The 23,818-nt window shown below is 42.5% G+C and overlaps 1 protein-coding gene across 1 annotated transcript in view; it reads right to left on the bottom strand.

Annotated features, from left to right (window-relative positions):
- The window catches only part of KIF5C (kinesin family member 5C), a 146,826-nt gene that overhangs the window by 98,622 nt on the left and 24,386 nt on the right, over nucleotides 1-23,818 (bottom strand). The window contains exon 2 of the mRNA XM_046657649.1: nucleotides 1,879-1,969. Within this exon, the coding sequence (XP_046513605.1) occupies nucleotides 1,879-1,969 (91 nt within the window). The remainder of the gene's footprint in view (nucleotides 1-1,878; nucleotides 1,970-23,818) is intronic.

Below are 23,818 nucleotides of genomic sequence, written 5' to 3'. Positions count from 1 at the left end.
CATCATCCTCCTAATAATTTCCTTTCAAGGGAGAATAAGATACTCTTTATTGCTATAAAATGGGTACATTTATATTTATGGTCCCCCCAAAAATGTCTGTTTATCATATCACATCAGAGCCTAATTTTATCCTAAGTGGTTTTCTTTGTGGTTCATTGTATATTGGGTCTCAAGTTATCCACAGTTAGGTCACATCTTCACAAGAACTCCCTAAGGACTGCTTATTTCTGATGTATCACACTGCAGAACAATCCAAACACTGAAAGGAGCCCAAACTTCTCTAGTAAAGAAAGATTCAAAGATTATCATTATTGTTTGTTAATCATAGGATTTTTTTAAATGGAATGCACCCATCTCTAATTACAACACAGAATTAGAGAGGGTAGGGATGTATTTAAATGGCCCTCATGCTTAGCACAGCATGTGGTAAATACTATTTGGTTCTGATAATGAAGGGGGAGAGAGAAAGAAGGAAATTCTGGCTTATATGTGATTAGTCTTGCTTTAATAAAAATATGAAAGAGTCTAATAATAGAGGGGAAGGAGACCTGACCAGGAGGAAACTAGAACTATATATTCCAGAAAGAGGGAGAAACAGTGTTTAACTAGAAAGAGAAGCATAGTAGAAAAAGAGAGAAAACAAAAATTACCACCAGATACAGGCCCATACTATTAATTCAAAAAGAGCTCAAATTCAGGCTTATTTTTTCTCTTCAGTTTTCTACAATCATCTTACTGTGAAGACCTTCAAAATTAATTGATGTCTGCAACAATAATGTGAATAACCATACACCTCAGCAGGAACATTGCATACTAATGGGAGTCTCCCACGCAGGTATCCAGGGTCAGAATTAATCTAACAGATGCACCCAGGGCTGATTTTCATGAATTTCAAGTAGTTAGGTTAGTCAGCTCAGCTTCTAAAAACAAGCAGCGCTAACATGACAAGGTGTCTTTTGGGCTTTGTTTTTACTTTTTGTCCTTTAAATCCAGAGCTACCTATAAAAGTACCAGCATCAAGACATTTGAAAGCACAATTGCCATAGCATTCAAATTTGAAGGCAAGGATCTGAGGATGAAAAGCAAATAGCAGGAGCTGCCCCTCAGCTCTGTCCAGATGGCGAGCTCCCCCAAGGCAAGCTCCAACCTGCCCTGATTTGAAAGGGCAAGGGACAGCAATGTGTAAACTGCTCCATCTCCCTGCTGTTATTTTGACACAAATCCTTCAGGGCCACGGCCAGTCCCAGAGAAAAGGACTGATTTTTAAGACACAAATTTAGGCTTCAGGCTAGCTATCTGGAGGAACAAATGTTGGGATCTGGGTGGAATGGCTGAAAGTGGGTTAGATGAGGGTATAATTATGGAATGCTGAGCAGCAAGAACAGCTCAATAACCAACAAGGTAATAGGATTTTATGATGCTATAGAAAATTCCTTGATGCCCAAGAATTTTCCACATTTAAAGCTTCCTTCTGAAGAGAGAGACGCACAAAACAAATAAACCGAAAATGTACAACTGGAGCATCAGGAACATCTATTTTTCTCCTTCAAAGGAAAAAGGGGATCCTATACCTAGAGCAGTATTTTAAAATCATTACAGAAATAGTGTGACCACAGCCTACCTTGCTTTTAAGCTTCTACGTGACAGAATAACTGTCCCAAAAAGGTGGCGAAAGAAATAAAGAAATCTCCTTGGAAAGGAGGTATAGAGAGGTTAAATAACTTGCAAATCAGGGCCAGAGCTCGGGCTATAATTCAGTGTTTCCAATTAGCAGGCCTCTGCTTACAGCCAAGGCACATTGATTCCTAGGCTGCAAATAGCACTTAATGTTTTCAATTACTCTGAAAGCCCAGGAGGAAATAAAGAAATAGCACTCACCTTTGACAATTTGCTTTGCACACGCATTGTAAACCTGCTCTTGGGTCGTGCTGGGAGGCAGCACTCTGTCGAAGACATATGGCTTCCCTTGCTAAAAAAAAAAAAGACAAAAGAAAGAAAAGGGCGGAGAAAACACATTAGAAGTTTAAGAATAAAAAATACTAATATTAGTAGACCACTGGCACCGATCCTATTCTTTAAGGCAGTTCTTTACCAAGACTAGGAAATTTTTACAGCGTGAACCATACATACAATGTGTGTATGTGTATTATATGCTGAGAATCTGTGAGGAGAAAGACAAAAGGATTTTTTTTACTTGAAACACTTTTTCTACTTCATTCATCCATTTGAACAAATATTTACTTATTGAGAGCTTACACTGAGCCTAGTCTAGATACTGACCAAATCAGAACACAGTCCTGTCCCTGTAAAGCGTTCAGTCTAGTGTGGCAGACAGATAGTAAGTAAGAAAGCAAACACATAGGAAAATGCAAAATGCTTAGGTATAAAATAACAGGAAAGGGGAATGATAGAGAGCACAGAGAAGACCTCCCTGAAGAAGTACCAGTTAAGTGGATCTTTTCTGATGGTGAAGAGCCACAGAAGAACATTCCAGGCAGACGGTGGAGAAGACAGGAGATGTTTCAAGGAACTGGAGGGTGGTACAAGAGGAGGTGGGAGGAAATCAGGCAGCAGTTCATGGAGGGCACTGTTAGCCAAGGTAATGTCCTTGGATTTTATTCAATGGGAAGATGACATGATCAGATTTGAAAAAGTGCTCTTATTAGCAAGACATTATTTGCTTTGTGTCCCCAAAAATTCTAGCGATTTCTTTACACACATAAGTGGTACCTTAACTGGGTCAAGCCTTCAGAGACAAAGGAGACTCTTCTGTACAGTAAATCAAGTGATTGCCTCACATGTGGGGTCTTGGGATTTGGTTTGACCCTGAGGCGTATGTAATGCAAAGAGCAGAGGGAAAGGGAAGAAACTCTGCCTCAGGGCTATATGAGCCCTGAGCCCAACCACCCAACCACTGAATGTTCTACAAGGAGTAATTGGACAGTTAGACGTCAGGCACAGGGCTGAGCACTGGGGAAGGCAGTCGGTAAGACAGACACAGCCTCTTCCCACAACGGCGCCTTTTCCTCACCAACACTGCCCAGACAAAGGGCGGCCCTCCTGCTGCCCTTCCCACAGCCCCATCCACCCAGGCAGCCCTTCATCTTCATTTTCCCTGAGTGGAAGAGGGGAGGCAGGAGAAAGAGGAGAACCCAGAGCCTCCTTCACTCCCACCCCGCACCTCCTATACATGGCTCTGGCCACCAGAAACCACCTAAGGACAGCCTGACACCTCGAAAAGATAACTGCTCCTGAGGGATCCAAGGACAAAGCTTGTTACATCCCTATAACCTTCACACAAAAGTAAGCACACAGCTGTCAGACTGGCTTAACGTTCACTCGTTTATGACTAGGGGTACAGCATAGGTAAGGGTCTCAGCTTCAGGCATTCATGTGTGAGCTTTAGTCTTTGAAGGTGGATTCAGCCAACCAGCTAAATAAGCTACTTGCAGTATGATGTTAGAAAAAATGGAGAATTCTGAGGTACTATAAAATTTTGTTTTTATACAAAGCAGCAGAACCAATCATTCTGTTACAATTATGGAAAGGGATCATTTTCTGATGTTCTGTTCCCGGAAAATGTCGTTCAATTAGTGAACCACATATTTGGTTGAATAACCAAGAGAATATTCCTCATCACAATCTATTGCCAACTATCAGCCCTCTACATTCTTATTAACTTCATCTATTTGTAAAATTCAACTAAATGTCAGTAGGGTAACAGGTTAGAATAAACATTTACAGAGTTTGCCTACGTATCCATTGAACCTTCTGGAAAGAAAATGCAGCTTTGCTTAATTTAAAATAAATCCACTATTTCTCCAAACTTGGTGAGAATCACCAAAATAAACCATCTTGTTTACAGCATGATCCAGCTTTGGATTTTAGAGAAAATGTACTTAATACAGTAGGAAAAATGACCTATCAAATTATAGTATATGGTACCAAAAAAAAGACTCCTCAATTTTGCTCTTCAATTTAGAATGTTTGTTGGAATGCATTATACTTTCACTTTAAGAGAGGTAGAAAGTAAAAAATCTCAACTTCTCATTTAAATGTCATTTATGAAGTGACTAACAAATAATTGAACAATTTTCCATAACCTGAAGTTAACTTCCAAACAGAAGCCACCTTCGAGAAAGGATAAAATTCAGGAAATGATTATTATGAGACCTATCTTGTCAGGTTTAGCACATTAAGAAGTTAAAAACATAAGCATTTTTATGTGTCCTTTCATGCACTGAGTTGGCTATAGACTTTTATTTTAGGTAAACCTTAAAGCCTTGGAATTAGAATACAGAATTAGAATTTAGTTACTGATGATTTTCAGAGAACTGACTTGTGGCACAGCCATACCAGCTGTATATACATCTGCCATTAAAAAACAACAACGAAAAACTAATTACTCTTTGTTGCTTTGGTAATGGTATGAAAATCTCACAAATTCTGATGGAGACTTCAGCAAAAGCCCATCTCCCACGGCCCCCAAGGAGACAAGAGCCCCCCTTGTTTCTGACTCCATTGTGGCTGAGGGTTTCTACGGGCAGGCACTGAGCCCAGTGTGCTCCAGTCATCACTAAGTCTGCAGCTATGGAATAAACCTTTGGAATTACATTTTGATATGGTGCTGGGTGCCAACACTTGAAACTGAATGATGAGGTCATCATTTACTCCTTCTGGAAACACTTTCCTTTCCAGGCATCTAATGAGCTCATGGTTCTCTGACCTCTCTGGCTACTCTCAATCAGTGTCCTTTGCTGGTATCTCTTCCAGACTTCTAAACGATGTGTCTCCTGGACCCAGACCTCAACCTCCTCTCTGTGTATACTCTTAACCTTCACGTAATTTAAATGAACTTTTCAGCCTTCCTCTCTCACCAAGCTCCAGATTCATATACTCAATCATCTGCTGGACATTTCTACTTTGGTGTCCATTAGCCATCTCAACCTTAACTGGCCAAAGAAGAATCATCAAGCCCTCTCTATCTGAGTAAGAATTGTATCACAAATCACCCAGTTTCTCAGACCAAAAGCATTCAGTATGTCCCACAGATTCCATACCCAAAATATATCCCAAATTCTATCACTTCTCATCATCTATACCACACAACCTTAGTCCAAGCCACCATCATGTCTCATCTGGACAACAGCTATGGCCTCCTGACTGGTTTCCCTCGTCCATTCTTGCTCCTAACAATCCAATCTTCACTTAGCAGCCAGAGTGAGCATTCTAGAATTATAAATCAGACGATATCATCTCCTCCCTTAAAAACCTCCACTGGTTCCTATTATACTCAGGCTAGACCCTCTTCACCCTCAGCTCCCTGCATTCTCCCTCTCACTACAGTGAAGCCCACTGGACTTCCTCCTGTACTGTGCCTATTCCTTGGCTCAGAGGCTTGGCTCTTAACTCTTCCTTTCCCCTAGAATTTTCTTACTGCAGATTTTCATTTGGTTGTCTTTATCACCCTTCAGAAGTCAACTCCTATTTTTCTTCTTGAGGGCTTCCATGATCCTAACTAAAGCAGCCCGACCCTCACCCTGGCATCACTCTCTATTACATTACCCTATTTGGTTTGTTCCATAGAAATTAGTATGTGACCTATTCTCAACCAATCAAATGGACCACTACAATTGAAGCATTTGACCAGCTAAGCCAGAAGCCATATAAATCCCAAGACCTAATTACATGTAGGTAAACCCGCTGCAATTTATGAAGGGAACCTAGATGGGACATACATATCCCATACACATTACAACTGAAAATGAAGTATACCCAGCTCTGCCATGGACGCCTCCACATGGAACAGTGCTAGTGGCATAGGAGCAGTGTAACTAGATAACTTACCAGGATCACATACAAAAAATAACAACAGATGGTTCTTAAATTTTTATAGTTAAAATTAAAAAGAAAAAAATCAAACCACCAGAATTCCTATCAAGTTGTTGAGAGCAAAGTGTCTGTGAACCATATGGCCTGACTATTAATACATTTGACCTGGTACCCAACAACTGTTTCCCAGCCTGGAAGGAATATTACTCTGGGAGACAGAGAAAAGCAAAAGACTCGCTTAAAGGTTTAGAAGATGGGCACCAGGAGAGATTTAAGGAAACTGAAATTAATTATCCCCAAGAAGAGATAATCAAGAAGAGATAATCAAGAAGTAATCTAATAAGAATCTCTAAGACCAATTAAGAGTTGTGACCAAAGGTTGCCAAAGATCTGAATGATTTTTCTTCTATCTTTACTAAGAAAGAAAGAAATAGAAAAAAAAAAAAGACTTAAATTTCCACAGCAAGATTTCTCACTCTGTGGAATGATCTTCAGACACTGAGGAGTATTAGGAAGAGGAACTGACGATGGAGAAGAATCATTAACTCCCTGTCTCAGGTGTTTATGTGACTTCATTCCTGACAGTACAGGAGATGACGAGTTCTTTCAGCCCATGCTGACCACCTTCTCTCTACTGTCCACCAACACCATCACCAACCGCTATGATCAACCCTTTGATAGTTTATCTCATTTAATTCTCACAGTAACTCTGAGGTAGGTTTTACTATCCCCATCTCACAAACTAGAAAACTAGGGCCCAGCCACATTATCAACTCTATTACTTTGGGGAAAGAACTTTAAGATGCTGATTTCAAGTGTACTTCCTTTACACCATGCTGTTTTCCCAAGTGGCTTACGATTTATTAGAAAAGCAGGAGACATACAAAACAGCAGATTCTGAGACTAATACAAAAGATTGAAGCAAAGTGATTAACGAGGTAACAAAAGACAGAGAGCCCTACTATAGCCTACAGCAGTCAAGAAGTGTTAACCATCATGGTGGGACTGACATGAAACCAGTGAGGAATTAAGGACTTAAGATCAGGGATGAAGGGCAAGAGTGACAAGAAAAATGGTGGGCATGCACATGGCAAGCCTTCCTCACAACGGAAGGAATTAAAAACAGGCAAAGGCTGACCAAAGGCTAGGAAAAGAGAGATGTAAGACTTGCTATGAAAAGTTAAAATTATTAAGAAAAATTCAAGAATATTTCAGAGCCAAAAGATCCTTCAAGGTCATTCCAAAGCAACATTGTGTTTTACAAATAAACAAACTTGAGATCATCAGAGCGTAGATGACTTGCAGAAAGTCACCCAGCTAATTAGGTGGATAGCAGATCTGTGCCTAGGATCCAGACCTCCTGGCTCCCTATCTAGCGTTCTACAAGTTCTGGCTTTAGAATCAATTACTCTCTACGAACATCAAGGAAACAACAAGCATGAGCCTCTGGTGCTTTCTTTTCCTACTTTCCTCCCAATCAATTCTAAATTATTTACAAACATACAACTGATGAGTTCAACGAAGAAAGAGTCATTGCTACGACAGCTGAAGGAGTACAGCAGGAGTATGAGAATCACGACCTTTCGAAACCGAAGTTCACTGACATATGAACTTCAGTCAGCCAGTCCAACCTCCTCTCAATGCACAATTCCCATCTTCATGGGCTGTAACAAGTGACAGTGAACTCAACTAGCTCTAACTGTTAGAAAGTTGTGTCCTTATATTGATTTAAAATTTGCCTCCAAGAAGAATTAAACCTGATGCAGTCCTCCAGAACAAGACAGACCAAGTCAGAGAACCCTGCCTACATCTACCTCACAGCTTTGTCTCACTTTGAGAGCTAAGTGTTCAATGTCCAAATCTCTTTTCTCCTCTCTGAGAGAGAAAGAGAAAGACAGATATGCTTCCTTCCTAAAAGTTGTATGGACTTGTCTTGACTTGAAGTACTCCAAAGGTGTCCAAGGTTAAGACATCAGTAAAGGATTATATTGGTTTGCACAAGAAGAAAAGATAAACTGATAGACTGTTAAGGGCTTTAGTAACAACCTGAAAGAATGTTTCCAAAACATTACGTAAAGAGCAAGAAGTCCTTGAGTTAATGTTGACACTCATTGTTTATCAACACAAATATCCTGCCAAAATAAGTTTTGTTTTGTGTTGTATTGTTTATTGAAATATAAGTCACATACCATAAAATCCACCCCTTAATAAAAGAATAGGATTCAGTGGTTGTCTGAGTATTCACAAGTTTGGGCAACCACTGTCAAATGCCAGAACATTTTCATCACCCCAAAAAGAATCTGTACCCATTAGCAGTCACTCCAACCCCCCAGCCCTAGACAATCCCTAATCTACTTGCTGTCTTTATAGCTTTGCCTAATCTAGACACTTCACATAAATTGAATCATACAATATATAGCTTTTTGTGACTAATGGCTTCTTTTACTTATAATGTTTCAAGGTTCAGCCATGTTGTAACATGAATCAGTACTTCACTCACTTTTGTGACTGAATAATATTCCACTGTATGGACTTACCACATTTTATTTATCCATTCATCAGCTTATGGACATTTGGGTTGTTTCTACTTTCTGGCTATTATGAATGCTGCTATGAACATTCATGTTCAAGTTTTTATGTGGACATGTATTTTCATTTCTCTTGGGTATATATCCAGGAGGGGAATTTCTGAGTCATATAGTAACTCTATGTTCAAGACTCATATGTCAGTTGAGGAACTGACAAATTATTTTCCAAAGTAGCTGTACCATTTTACGTTCCTACCAGCAGTATATGAGGGTTCCAATTTCTCCACACCCTTGCCAACACTTGTTACTGTCTATCTTCTTTATTATAGCCATCCTAGTGATTATGTGGTAGTATTTCTTCATGACGTAGATTTCTATCTCAGTAGAAGTTTTTTCAGTTGACACTTAACATAAAATTTATTTCAATAAATGTTATGGATACAGAGATGTCTCCAGTGGTGCAACACACTGTTGTTCTGTTTTCTTAACATTTATAAAGTAGCCCAGAGTGAGAAAATCATCTTATGGAAACTATAAATCATACACATCCATATGCTTTAAGAAAGAGAACGGCTGACCAGAGAAGGGAACTTACAAAGGGATTTATGATAGGGTTTCTGTGCTCCTCACTCTAGTAGCCAACAGGCTGCATGTTGCCCAAAGAAGGCAGCCTACCAATATATGGTGGAAATGAATTCAAATAAACTTAGATATAACTCCCATCTCACTGAGGCTCAGTTTCCTCATCTGTAAAACAGAGCCAATAATATCCACAATTCAGGCTCCTTGTGAGGATTACATATGCTCATGTGAATAAAGGATCTACTGCAGTGCCTAGTGTTAGAGAAGACGCTCAAGACGTGGCCATCTCCACACACACAATGGCTCTGTGCCCGGAGGAAGGCAGCCGGTGCCAGTTCTGGCCAACGCCAAGGCTGCTCCCAGGAGAGGCTGCAATGAAACTCATATCCATGAAGCAGCCATTGGCTTCTACTGGAGTTGCCAAGGCAATGCCAACCACTTCATGTCTCGAGAACGAACAAAGGCAACACACAGAATGAGTCTTGTAAGCTTTCTTCCTGCAGGAAACCAGGCTGGAATTCTTTCCTTTCTGCCAAAAGTCCTGCTGTGTGGACACACAAGCACTGTCAAGATCTCAGACAGCTATGAAAAAACACTGGGAAGGCAAATCACCCAAGTGATAATGAAGAAATTCAGAATTATTGCCTAATGGGCAAAATGAAGACAGAAGTGTTACCTGTGTTAAAGAAATTAATGGAATCTGTGTTGCAAAACTAAGGTTCTCATTTGTAGGTGATTTTCATTTCATATCAAAATACAACCACTTCCCCCCAGTTCTTTGCTCTTTAACTGCTCTGTATCCTAATCTGCCAAGAGGCAGGGATGAGCAGAGAGTTAGGAGAACTGGTTCTGGTCCAGGACCTCACTCCTCACATACTTTGTGACCTTAAACAATTTACTTATATCTTCCGGACCTCCTTCCCTCTGTAAAGTGAAAGACTGGATCTTTCTGGCTCTAACATGCTTTAATAATAATGAGCAGAACTGGGATTCCGGGGTTTTTCCCCATAAGAGAGGCTTCTGTCTTGACCACATGAAGCCTGAGAGAAGTAAACTGTAAACTGGAGAAAGCTCCATGTTCTATATACTTAGAGAAACGAATAAAAATTGCTGCTATGGTTATTTCAACCATAGTTGAAATAGATCTAGTTTTCTCCGAGTCAAGTCTGAAAAAAAAAAATCAAACCTTCCTCACTGGACAGGAGGTGAAAAGCTGTTTCCCTGAAGGCAGAATGTAGGGTTTATTTTGCCAAGTGGAAGATAGCAAAGACAACGCTGAGCTTTCTTTCTGGGGCATGTCGCCCTGGCAGCAGCTGCCTGGCGCAGCCCTGTGCAATCCAGTCAAATTGTCACCCTGCAAACCTCTCCCAGTTACGCTGAGACTCACAGTGGCACCTCCAACACGGAAGCGACATGGTGACACATGTAAAGTTCTCTTCCCTTTACAAATGAAATATATGAAATGAAAAATGAAATTCACAAAAAAGATAAAACATAAAATTTTTTGCCCAGACCTTCACTTGGCGAGGTATGATGCATACAGAGGGTTCTGATAACAGGCACCGCAAATAGAATTAATATTCTACTAATTTTTTTCACCCTTCAGAAACAGCTTCTATATTTTATTTTTTCCATGTATTGGGCAGCAATTTTGCTTTTACGCTATGTTCGAGTCTCTCATCTCCATTTGTTCCTCATGATTTTAGAGGCTGAGCAGGAACACTTGCTTCCCTTTCTGGGAATGGAGAATAACTTCCCACAACCACGTGGAAGGCAACAATTTGAGCTGAGACTAGCATTCAGAATTTCTGGTTCCCAGCCAAGCCTTCTACCCAAAACACCATATTGCATCTTGTCATTGATCCTCCAAAAACATATTTAACCCCTAACTATAGATTTTCTAAGAATTCCACGCATTTGGGTTTAGAACATGACGCAATGTAACCTAGAGTGCAATGGCTTGCTTTTACACATTACAGATAAAATAACTCCTATAAAATACAGGAAAAAAAATTTCCCATAAAATAGAATAATCACTTTAATGAAAACCAGCAACTGTCATTAGTTAAGTTCAGGGTACCTATGTCATAGTTAGTGTCTAAGGTTGCCAAAAAGGGAGCTACTCATACAAATGCTAAATAGCAATTCCACAGCCAGCTAAGTCCAGGATAGATGGGCTGGAACTCAGGCAACATCAGGCTCGTGCATCCCAGTCCAATGAGACTCTGTCCTCACCCAGAAGAAGGGACGTTTGACCTGTAGGGGGAGAGATGGATAACCCAACTGGCAGATGAAGTACTTGGGGTGCACCGAAAAAAATTATTTTTAAGTTTTGGTGTTACTGAATTCAGCCACAATTTTGTAATCAGAAAATATAGGGGCTGGCCCAGTGGCATAGTGGTTAAGTTTGCATGCTCTGCTTTGGTGACCCAGGTTTGCAGGTTTGGATCTCAGGTGCAAACCCACATCACTCATCAAGCCAAGCTGTGGAGACTTTCCACATACAAAATAGAGGAAGATGGGCACAGATGTTAGTTCAGGGCCACTCTTCCTCAAGGGAAAAGAAGAAGATTAGCAACAGGTGTTAGCTGAGGGCCAAACTTCCTCATCAAAAAAAAAAAGAAAAGAAAAAAGAAAATCTAAAAGAAGCTGTTTTAAGTATAGCTGACACAGAAGCTTTGTATCTTTTAAAAGATTTTTAGTTTTACTTGGAGGATAAGGCACCATATTTTTAGTGCTTAAGGTACTGGAAGGGCTGGGTGGCCACAAACAAGCTAGGATTTGAAGAGTAAAATCTCCCAACGCTTCTTGTGTCAGCCCCGCCCCTCATTCCTGAGTTGAAGTTCCACCATGTGAACCATTAATGCATTAGACAACAAGACAGACCACAGTTCCAGAAGGTAACTGTTAGCAGAAATAGCTCTCTAGTCTTCTGCCAGGGGCAGCAATTAGCTTACCAGATTCATTAGTTAATAGAACTGAGATAAAGTAGTTGTTCATTTCTCAGTAGACAATGAACTGTGCATGTGTTGGGGAGAGACGGGGAAGGGAGAGGAGTTCCCCAGATCAAGGAACGAAAATCAGGGTGACAGGGAGAGCACCAAAGGCAAATGCCATCTCCTTCCCAACCAGCCTAGGATGGGCCAGCAGACACTTGTTTAAACCTATTATTCTAAGCAGCTTTTGCTCAGCTATCTAGGGTTAATAATTGTTTAATATACACCCACACTCAGTTATCTGAAGGGCTGCTTGCTGGTACCTTCTCCCTTGAGAAAGGAACGCTGTGTTCGTCAATTCTCATCCCATGTTTCGTCTCAATATCTCCCTCTTCACAGGCTCCTTCCTTTTGACCTAAAACATGCTTAGGCTTTCTTGCTTTCTTCCTCTATTAATTTTCTTCTTTGTTCTCCCTCAAACTACTGCCCCATCTCTGCCTTCATTCTCTTCTCTTGCCTCTGCTTCCTCAATCCTCCATCTCCAACCTGCCTCCTCATTTTTACCCTCATTTGGCTGCTTTCTTAAAGGGTCCCATGGCCTGCTACTCACCAAATCTAAGACCATCTGACAGCCTGCTTAGGTCCTCAAAGTTAACAAACCATTAAGAACTGTGCCACCAGCCCTACCTTGTTGAAACTCTGATCTGCTGTCTCCCGAGACACTGCACCCTCCCGCTCAGTATTCTTTCCTCTTTTGACTCCTCCTTCTCTTCTGTCACTAGTTCTCCTTCCTGCCAACTCCAAACAAAGAATGTCCCTAGCTGTCTTGTTGGACCTCTTCTCTTTTGCACCCTCCTCTTCTGTACTTTGTCCCATGAAAGAGCTCAAATACTCCCGTAGTTTCCGTCATAACTCTGTGCAGAAGACTCACAAAACTCCATTATAACCCTAAGCCCCAAACCCATGTTACCAACTGTCTGATTAAAACCTCCAACTGAATGTTCCCAAACACCCTAAACAACTTATGTTGAAAAGGAAGATCATTGTCTTCTTCCTCCTCCCCCTCCACCTCTCTCTACCACTGTCTCTAGTCATCTAGGCCGAAAAGCTCAGCACCATCTTGCCCACAGCTCTCCCTCACCACTGTCACCCAGTCAGTTGCCACAGTGGTGGTTGATTTCTTTGGTCTATCTCTTGCTTTGCATCTCAACTATATTACGTTTTTCCTAGACTTGTGCAAGAGCATTCTAGGTGGTTGGCTTGTCTCTCTTCCCCTCAAATACATTCCACATCCTTTCCCAAATCCATCCACCTTTGGCTTAGCTCCTAAAAGATGGCCCCCAACCACTTGATGGGTTGCTCTATCGTACATAAGCCCCCTAGGTACACACCTTCTATAATAGGGGACCTACCAACCCTCACAGGTGGGTCCTTCTCTCCCTGACACTCCAGTGATACACTCACAATGACTTTCCTGCAGCCACTTCACTGCTCTAACTATTCTCTCTAATCGGAATGTCACCTTGACACCTTTACCTTGTTATCTGTCAAAATACTACCTGTTCTTTGAGACTCATACCAAATGCTATCTCTTCCAAGACAAAGCGTTTTCTTGAGCCTCTCAAACAGATGCCATCTCTCTCTCTTTCCTTCTTTGAACTTCCATGGCACTTTGATACTCTTCCAGGGAGACTCTGATCACAAACTACTTCATATTGCAGTCATCTGGAAGCAGATCATGGAAAGAAAACAGGCTCTAGGGCCAGAGATTGGGGCAAAAGAAGGATAACGTATCTGAGTGACTCTTGCCTGCCAGGCTCTATGCTTTGCCTGAGCCATCACACAGATTTCTCAAAAATACTCTCTAACATAACTATCACTCTTTACACTTTTCAAATGACAAGGTCAGGTTCAGAAAGACCCCTGACTTGCACAGGGTCACAAAGCCTTTATTATATTTTCTTCACATGGTAATAGTGAGAAGCAAGTAGTGAAAGGCATACAAAAATCACTTTACAAATTGCAAAGCATTGTACACATATCTGTCATTAGCTTTATAACTTATCTTACTTACCCTTTTATAGATTTTTAGTTAAAGACATGTTGTATATCTTACCAATCTTTGGATTCTCTGCAGCACTCATGACAATTATTAAAAGTGCTTAAATAGTTGTTTAATTAAATTGGATTTCTGATGACAAGTCTCAAATTAATAGGATTTTGAAAATTTTCACTAAAAAAAAAGTTGTCATTTATTTAGCAGGTGCAAGATCCAGGCATAGACTATCTCTAATTTCCACAGCATCACTGGAAGGCTTGTATCATTGTCCTCAGTTTATGGGTGGGGAAATCAGAGGTCAGAGGCAATCATAACAGTCACACAGCTAGCAAGGAGCAGAGGCAGAGGGCCTGATTTTGAAGCTCATGATGTCCCACCATTGCAGACTCCTGACCACAAAGAGCCTATTCACCTAGATGCCATCACAATCCAAAAATGTTTCTGCAGCAGAGGTGATTTCTGTTGCTTATGAGCACAGAAACGTTACTTTCTTTCTGATACCCAGGAGCACTGAGAGCTCCCTCTCAGATGCCACTCAATATATCACACCGTGGTGAACACTGGCATAATTGGCACTCTCCTCCACACAGCTGAACAGATATCATGTATTCGTGTAGATTTAGAGTTTCTCTTCTCACTGCCTTTTTCAACAAATATTGACTGAGAATCCTTACGTGCCAGGATTCATTGAAGACACTGGGAATGCAGCAATAATGAGACAGGGGTTTCCTGTCTTTATGGAGCTTTCATTCTAACAGAGTGGGAGGAGACAGGCAATAAGCAAGCAAATCATAACAAAGATAATTTCTGGTAGTGTTTTCACATGAAGGGAACAAAGAGGGTCGGGAGGATGGCTCTGAGCACGTCAATACCAGAGTGGAGGCCTGGAGGCTTGCCAGCCACGGGAAGAGCAGGGGGCAGAGTGCTCCAGATAGAGGTGACCGAAAAACAGCAGCGTTGAGTTAGGAAGCATTCGGCGTGTTGGAAAGTAGCTGGTGTATTTACAGAGAGTAAGGAGCAGGATGAGGTAGAGGCCCAGTGCTGGAAAGCCCAGGAGTATATTCTTGTAATATACTTTTAAGCAAAGACATGGCCTGATCTGGTTTCTGTTTTTAAAATATCACTCTGGCTACTCTGTGGGGACTTGGTGTTTGGGGAGAGGATGTGAAGTAAGACAAACATAAAGACCACTTAGGAGGCCATATAGAAGTCCAGAGACACGGGATAACTTGGATTAAGGAGTGAACAATGGAGATGGAAAGAAGAAGGCGGATTTGAGATAGGTTGGGAGGACGGCCCCGGCTGTAAACATGGATGACAAAGAACCACACAATGAACTCTTGCAAAGGTCCATGAGTTGCTTTACTGACCTCCATGCCAGAGTCACAGGCTGCAGATCACTTAAATTCAGCCCAGCGTGCAGGGTGATCAGGCCAGGAAGGCCTCAAAACAGTCTTTAGAGATTGCCTCTCCTGCTTTGACCTCCAAGTTCAAGCATGTCAACTGTAGTCATCCGAAAAGTCCAGAAATCAAGGTAAAGAGAGAGCGTGAGGTACCAAGTACCTCATGTCAACATCCTCCATGCCCACAACAATCCATGGAATTGATACTATCACCCCCCCATATGAGAGGGACAACAGATTCCCCAACATCACTCAACTGGTACATGGCAGGTCCACAATCAAGCGAAGGTCTGTCTGACCCCAATGCCCACACTCCTTCAACCTCACCACGTGTGAAATCCAAAGAGACTTTACTGCAGGGAGAGTAAGCGTCACAGCAGCTGGTGACCATGAGTTAATCCCACCCACTCCTGAAACTACTGCGAGATCTACTCTTTAACTTCAGTCTCCCCCACTTTCTTTCAGAATTTTCTAGGTAAAAATGCTTTCCTTTATTGAACATATAATTACTGATGCTCCCTTGTGTCAGGCCAACCTGCTAGACCCCAGGAAGCCAATAGTGAGAAGGACACAGTCCTCAAGCACCAAGAGTCTAGGGTCTGACGGGGGAGGCAAAAGAAGCAGGAAAGAAAGGTGGTTTTTCTCTCCTTGGTCCTTTCAAGCCCTAAATGCTACGGTTAAAGTGATCCCGGAAATTTGGCTGATATTTTCAGGGTCTTCACTGCTTTTGTGCCTCACTGGCCTCATTATGTAGATAACTTCACAGATTCATTCCATCTTATTATCTGGTAAGAAGACTATCTAACGAAAAAAAGGTGTCGGTTTAAAAAATGCAAAGTCTCAGGCAGAATAACTCATCTATTTTAAGCAGCCTTCAGATGTTAGCATTGCTAATCAGCACCTCCCTGGACAGTTATGACCGACTCTAAGCGCAACATGGGGAATATAGCAATATAGTGATAGAGAACAGCTATAGGATGCTGGAACCAGGCAAAACGGGGAGTGTGCTGCCTCAATCATCTCACTGAATCCTCAGACGACCCCATGGAGGAGATGATCCTGAGAATGCCTGTTTTACAGTTAGAGAAACCAAGGCTTAGGTTGGTTAAATGACTTGCACAAGGTTACCCAGTGAACAAGTGTGGGATGGAACATGGGCCCATGTTCTTAACCCATCTTCTGTTCTGCTAAGGCCAGGGTGGGCCTTTAAAATGATGGAGAGTTACACATAAGAAGTTGGATTGATGGACCTAGCTTTATTGTGTCTGGAGGAGAGGAATCTTGGAGGGTGATGCATTAAACCATATTCAGGATATTTTCTAAATAAATTGAGACAGCTGCTCTCCAGCTCCCACGATGGTAGAAGAAAAGGTTTTCACCCTCAGCCTGGCAGGTAAAGATAAAGAATAAGAAAAAGAATGTCCAGACAGGGGGGTCTTTCTGGACCCTGGGGAGTTCTGGTGACCCCTATAATTGTTTGCCAAACCACAAATGCCTCCTCATAACCCCACTCTTTCTTCAAGGATCAATTCAAATCCTACCTGCTGAAAAGCCTTTCTTGCTGGTTATTTTCCCTTTTTTGAGAATATATGTCTTCTCCCCAGTTGAATGGCAACTGTCTGGAGGGAAGGTGCCAGGACTTAACCTTCCCCTTTTGTCTCCAATGCATTTCTTTGGAAAATACATGTGGCTAGTGATTCCAGAAGTAATCATCTGAGTTGCCTGGAAAAGTCTACTTTCCACCCTGGTAAACACTAGAATGCCTTTCCCAGATCAACTCCATATCTGTGACTGTGGGCAATGCTGAAATAAAAGGAAAGCCAGGCCAGCCAAAACTTTCAATGTAAATGGTGGCTACAGCAACTGAGTAGGTTGGAAAGATTTGAGACAGGGGCAGGCCAAAATATTCCCACAGGGACTGCTGGCCTGCAGACTATGGGATAGGTCTGCATGAACCAATGACAGGAAATTGCTTTTACTCTAGGAAAGCCTGCTGAGAGGTCCCGGTCAGGCGCATGCCCCGGGTATCTACTCACTTCAGCTGCCTCTGAGCCATGAGTAAGACAGGAGGGCTGGGGCATCTCAGTGCTCTCTTCTCCCCACCTCCTCACCTTCCTCCTTCAGGGCAACCTAAGCCACAAAGCCAGCTCTTCATTAGTCAACTCCCCACCTTCCTCTCCCGCTCTTCCACTGGTGCCCTCATGCTTGGATCTGAGGTGAGGAGCTCTGGGTTTGGAGCCCTACACAGACAATGACCTTCCTTTTCTCCCTAGATTAGATTTGTTCCAGACAACTTTCAGCCCGGTAGTCACTCTATTCCCACATGCTCCATGATTCAACTTACCCAGGAAGAAGATGCAAAGGATGCAAACACGTGAGTACAGCAATCTCAACAAGAAGAGACCTCAGCCTCCCAGGTTAATGGGCAAAGCTTGGGACTCAGTTGTACAGTGAGCTGGGCCCTTTCCATGCCCACAATTCCACACCTGGGTGCGTGAGTGCCACTGTGTCTAAAGCCCAAGACCTTCACAACACACAGCTGACTCCTTGGGTGAAGCAATAGCAAGCTGTCCTGCACAGGCCCTCTCTTTGAGGAGAAGGTGGTCTCTGCGACACAGGAGGAGGGGACTTCCCTCTCCCCTCAGATGGCAATAAGTCCCTGTTAAGGGAGTGGCTCTCTCTACCGTGCTTCCTCAGTGAAAGAAGCCTCAACCAACAGCACCAGAGGGCTCAAAACACATGACTTCAGCTAATCCCCTTTCGATGGGTCTAAGAAGCAGCTGCTACCATCACTGTCATTCACTGTCACTCTCAGTTTTCTAGCTATATTGCACCCTGAGCTCCAAGCCCTTCCTGTGGTACAGCATGTCAGTTCCAAGCACCTCCCTCCTGGGGACTTCCAAAAGATCAATGAGTCAGTTTTTGTCTAGATCCCCTCTGTCTCCGCTTTCACAGCCATTTGCTTTCTCTAGGCCCTCATACTTGTTCTCCTCTCTCTTTTTCTGAATTACTTAAACATCAAGAATTGGCTAAAATTTACTTGCAGAATCTACCGATAAGAGAAGAGGCGACTTCCCCTCCTCCTCTGTCTCCCCTCTGTCCTCTGGCCCCGGGGGAAGTCTTACTCTTTCTCCTCTCTGTCCTGGGTGAACCCATCCTCCCGCATGCCTGACCCTGGCTCCATCTATCCCTTCTCAATACACATCATCACCATTTCCTCTTCCATTAGCTAAAAACATGCCCACGTATTTGGAATTCTAAAAAACAAAAAACCTCCCATCCACCTTGTTTCTCCCTCAACTTACTGTGCCACCATCACACGAAGCTTCTTGGAAAAAAGTAGAACATACTCCCCGCTTCCTTCCTCTAATGCACTCCTCAGTCTATGCCAGTCCTTTGGCTAAACTGGCGCCAGCAAAGGCCCCGTGGTTGTCCCCTCAGCAATCCCACCGTCTCTCCTCTGTCATTGCTTTACTGTCCTCTCTGCAGCATCAGCCCGTGTGCCTGCCTCCCCCTCCTGCAAGGATGTCTCCTGCAGCTCTGCATTCTCCCAGTGCTCCTTGACTTCTCTCATTTCTCTTCTTTCTGAACACTGGCCTTCTCTAGGGTAAAGTTTTGTCCCCCTTCCCTCTCTAAACCATTGTTTCCCAACTCAGATTTGCATGCCACCATCACAGTTTTTGCCATAGCCACATACCACCCGCAAACTTTTAACAATTTTCTTTAAATCAATTCATTTTTCCTTAAATATACTTTCAATGGAACTTTTATATTACTATTGTAAGTGAAGAATTAGTATTACATGCTACAAATAGAAGACAGTAAAAATAAATACAATGAAAACAAAGCAATATTAATGAATTCTAGCTAGATACCATTGCCCACCAAGGGCTCCAAGCCTGAAACCTGCTCTTTCTTAGTTAAAAGGGAAATTCCAAAGTGCTAGAGATTAAAGTTTGCACCAGACTGAGGCTTTCTCTTTGATAGAACCAGAGGGCCTGAAAGAGGAATGAAAAGAAAATAACGTCTCACTACATGATTCAATGTTGTCTAAGGCCATGTCTATGTGCTGCCTAAAATGATCAACTACCAAAAAATTTTCTTACTAAATACTAGGATTAGTTCCTATTCCCCCATGGTTCTCTTCAGGGGACTTACAATTGTAACTTCTCCGATGGCTGCCCATATTTCTTAGCTCCATTCCACCTGTCCTTAGGAAATGAGATTATAGACAGAAAATTGAATCAAGACAGACAACAAACACCCAAAATACCAGAAACAGTACAGAACAGCAGCAATTCATCTAACAGCAGCAATTCATCCAGACTAGAGCCCAGATCCTCCCCAGATGGGCCATCCCTCAGGGCTAGAGCGTGGAATGTGTCCAGAGACTGCCCATCATCAAGATCTAATCAATCAGTAATAACAATATGACAGCCAACATCTGAAAGGTCTATTATCAAATGCCGCACCACGCACCTCATATTATATGTTCTCCAATCTTCACAACACCCTCCTGAGCTTGATGCCATTATCACATTCCCAGCAGGAGGAAACCAGCATCTAGAGAAATCAAGGAACTGACCCAGGATTTCCAGTAAGTGGCAGATCCAGGATTTGCACCAAGTTTGTCTGACTCCAGAGCCCGTGTTCTTAACTCTTCTGCTCCCCGGATGATGAGACACAAAGCAATTTTAAACCTCACAAACCTCAAAATAATAGCCTGCTGCTCTTAAGCACAATTAAGACAATGGGTTGACACAACAGGAAAATGGCTCAATATGTAATTAAACATAATTACTGGCATCCTCTAATTGTTTGGGAAAATAAGTTTCTCTCACTTGACAAGCTATAATTCTGGTGTGTGCTGAGAGAACGTTCCAGTCTTCACTTCAATCCGTGTACCTCCAGCATATGCATAGATTATTGGTCAGATTTCATGGTGAGTACTAGGGTGGCTCAAAGAGCTCTTCAATATGTAACTGAGAATCAAATAAGCGAGGGCTTGGGGGGATCTTAGCCATCCTGCCCAACCCTTCATTCTATACATGGGGAAATCAAGGCCCAGAGAAGTAACTTCTCAGGAACATGCAGGTCTGTCTCCTGCTCAAGTGCTCAGCGCACCTCACTGACTAGACAGATTAACGCCTAAAGCTGACCTAAATGCCTAAAGGTCACCAGTTAGAAGCCGTGACCTTGGGCAAGTTACTTAACCTCTCTGAGCTCAAGTTGGGAAGATAAGAATAGCAACTATTTCCTAGGGTTTTGTGAGGATTAAATGAAACACCTGGAACACTACCTGGGCACATGGCATCTGATCTACACATTTACTGCTTTAAATATTAAGCTACACGTGGATGACAGGCCTTGGAAATACTTTAAGGTTCTCATCAGAGCTGCTAAGCACAGTGATAAGGATGTATTCTTATGTGCTGAGGGGCTGTTAGAGGAGATCTCCAACATCTCCTGCACAGAGCTCAAACTATAAACAAAAGAGTTTAGCCAAGGTTCTTTTAAAGAGAGAGAAGGGCATGGGAATCAGACCTTAGGGCCTTGTATTGTGCTACTTAAACTCTGCAGGAACGAGCTTCAGTGTCAGTAGCCATGCTCTTGTGGGTAGACTTGCTTATTCAGATAATTGTGTCCCTGGGAGTACAAACTCAAAAAAAAGCAACATGAGCAAATACTGATTGAGCATATATATACTTAGTAAAAAGCACCATGCACTGTATGAGATACAAAGAAATTTAGGGCTATCTAAGGCAAGTTTGGCAAATACCTAGAACCATGTCCCACTTCTTTCTCACACCCTGTGGCAGACATCACTAATCAATCACAGCACACTTACCCACAGAGTCCAAGTACAGCTCAAGTACGGCCTTACAATTCTTCTCAACCCAGCGCTCCAAGAAGCCACTGCCAGTCCACAAGCATTGAGTTTTAGAAAATGATGTATAAATAGACAACCCAAGAAAGAGGCATGGGACTAAAAATTCAGTGGGGGCCAAGAATTATTTTTACTTAGGCTCTTTCGATAAGACGTTCACATTTAAAACAGCTAAGAATATAACACAAAATACATCTTGCATGCATTGCAGGGAAAAGGTTCAAAGCATCCAAGTGATAACACACGTAAGCAACGTGAGATGCTCTTTTTATAAGGCTCTTGGCCAGAATACTCAAGCACTCCAAAAACATTCTTCTGAAAGGGAAGAAATGAGAAGGAACAGAGACTGCAAGGTGCTTATTAAAGATGCCCTGGCAGTCTGGGGCCAGCTCAGCCTTGCCCCTTCTAGGACCAGTCAGAGGAGAACCCAGGACTCACAGAAATGAAACAAATCAAAGGAGAGGGAATTGAGGAATGTGAGTGGTGCTTCTGAGGGCCTACCAATCAGAGAAGGTGTTGCCCAGTTTCTGCATCTAGAAAGGAGGCAGAAAAGGAGGGGAAAGAAGGCCCGGATTTCTGTTATGTCAGTGCCCAATCCTGACTGCTAGAAAGAGCCAGTGAGCTCAATGGAGAGATCCTCTCCATGCAGACAGAGCCCATCCACGGGAGAGGCAAGAAGGAACAGACTATCTATTACATGTCAAAAACCTTGTTTAAAAAGTATACCTTGCTTACATTTGTTCCAAGTATTCTAGAGGATGCCAACCCTTTAAGAAAAGCCTATAACTGAGGCCATGTCTCACGGAGGCCATTATCCAGATGGCAAATAATGTTTCCTCTAAAGTGCCAAAGAGATTGATGGGGAGAGGTTCCCAGGAGCTCGGAGTCGGGAAGGCTCCGAAGGCAGGACTGCTCTGTTGATAGGAGCCTGCGTGGGCGCGCCCCCCGTGGAGGTGGCACATATGCCCCAGCTAGTTGTCAGAGCACTGCGGAGCGGAAGCTGCTTAAAAACATTTAATTGGTAAATATCCTGCTATAAAGAATAATGAAACCATTTATATCTCTGTTTAAAATCTCAGTTCTGTTACAATGTGTTTTATTTAATTTTTTGAATAAGACTATGTTTACATGTTTCAAACACCAAAATGCATAAAAGGGTATGCAGTGAGAAATCTCCCTCACACCCCTGTACTCCACTCCCCAGCCTCCAGCAGCTCCTCACCCCCCCCCCCCCCCCCCAGGCCAGTCACCGCTGCTGGTCCCTCACCTATCCTCCCAGAGTTCTCTGCACAGACAGAAGCAGACAAACATACGTGCTTAGCTTTCTCCTTTATGCCATAAAGGTGGCATACAATATACACCTGTCTCCACCTTGCTTTTTTCACTTGATGTATCTTGAAGATCTTTCTATATATTAATACATGATGAGCTTTCTCACAATAAATTTTATTTTTAATTGACATATAATAAATGCATAGATCTGAAGCATTCTACTAGATGATTCTGACCATCATATACCCTTATGTAACCATCACCTAAAACAAGATATAGGACACCTGCATTGTATCCCCTTTCAGTCAATCCTACTTCATCAACCAACACTTTTGATTTCTGTCACCATTACACAATGGTTTTTATACATGCTATAACAATAAGACATCGCGTTCCTGTTAAAGACCAGTCATGAATTTCACAAGATATTTCACCCTCTGTGAAGCCTCCTCCGACACAGCTCCATGCCCTGCCCCACTTGCCCCATTCCAGACCAGGTGCCCTCCTGGTGGCCCCACACCTGCACTTTCCCTCCAACATAATAGCCTCTGAAGTGATCTCTTTCACTCCCTGGTCTGTAAGCCCAAGCTCCATTCTTGTCACCAATACCTCTCTAGTATCTATTGAGAAAGTATCAACTAAATATTTATTAAGCCCTTTCCCAAAGGCAGTTTGTAACTAGAAAATAAAAATATCTATTTCCCAACCAATGCTGCTATGGAAGTGACTAATGGCAAACTCCATTTCACAATTAAAGTAACTGTCAGAAAGAAGCCAGGAAGCTCGTAAAGAAGCAAAGGCAGGGGGCCAGCCCCATGGCCTAGTGGTTAAAGTTCTGCATGCTTTGCTTTGCAGCCCAGGTTCATGGGTTCAGATCCCATGCAGAGACCTACTCCAGTCATCAGCCATGCTGTGGAGGCATCCTACATACAAAAAATAAAGGAAGATCAGCACAGACATTAGCTCAGGCCTAATCTTCCTCAAGCAAAAAAAGAGGAAGATTGGCAACGGATATTAGTTCAAGGTGAATCTTCCTCACCAAAAGAAAAAAAAAGAAGCAAAGGCAGGTCAGCCCTGTGATGGAGAACAGCCACTCACAGGATTCCATTGGCAGACAGGGAGGGGCCTGTGTGTCAGTTGCCTGCCTTTGCTGATGAAGGAAGGAATGGGGGACATCTTAAGAGTTGATTTCCAAGGTTTTGAAAACAAATCAGAGGCCTTGCTTGGGCTTAGCATGCAACATTCACAGATGAGGCCTTCCTTTTACTACCAGATCACTGGCTTGTCAGCTTTAAATAGAAAATGGTAAGGTGAGGTGA

The sequence above is a fragment of the Equus quagga genome, chromosome 4 (assembly GCF_021613505.1).
Source record: "Equus quagga isolate Etosha38 chromosome 4, UCLA_HA_Equagga_1.0, whole genome shotgun sequence".
Lineage (NCBI taxonomy): Eukaryota > Metazoa > Chordata > Mammalia > Perissodactyla > Equidae > Equus > Equus quagga.
Note: the sequence above shows the minus strand (reverse complement) of the source record. Positions and strands in the feature narration are given on the sequence as shown.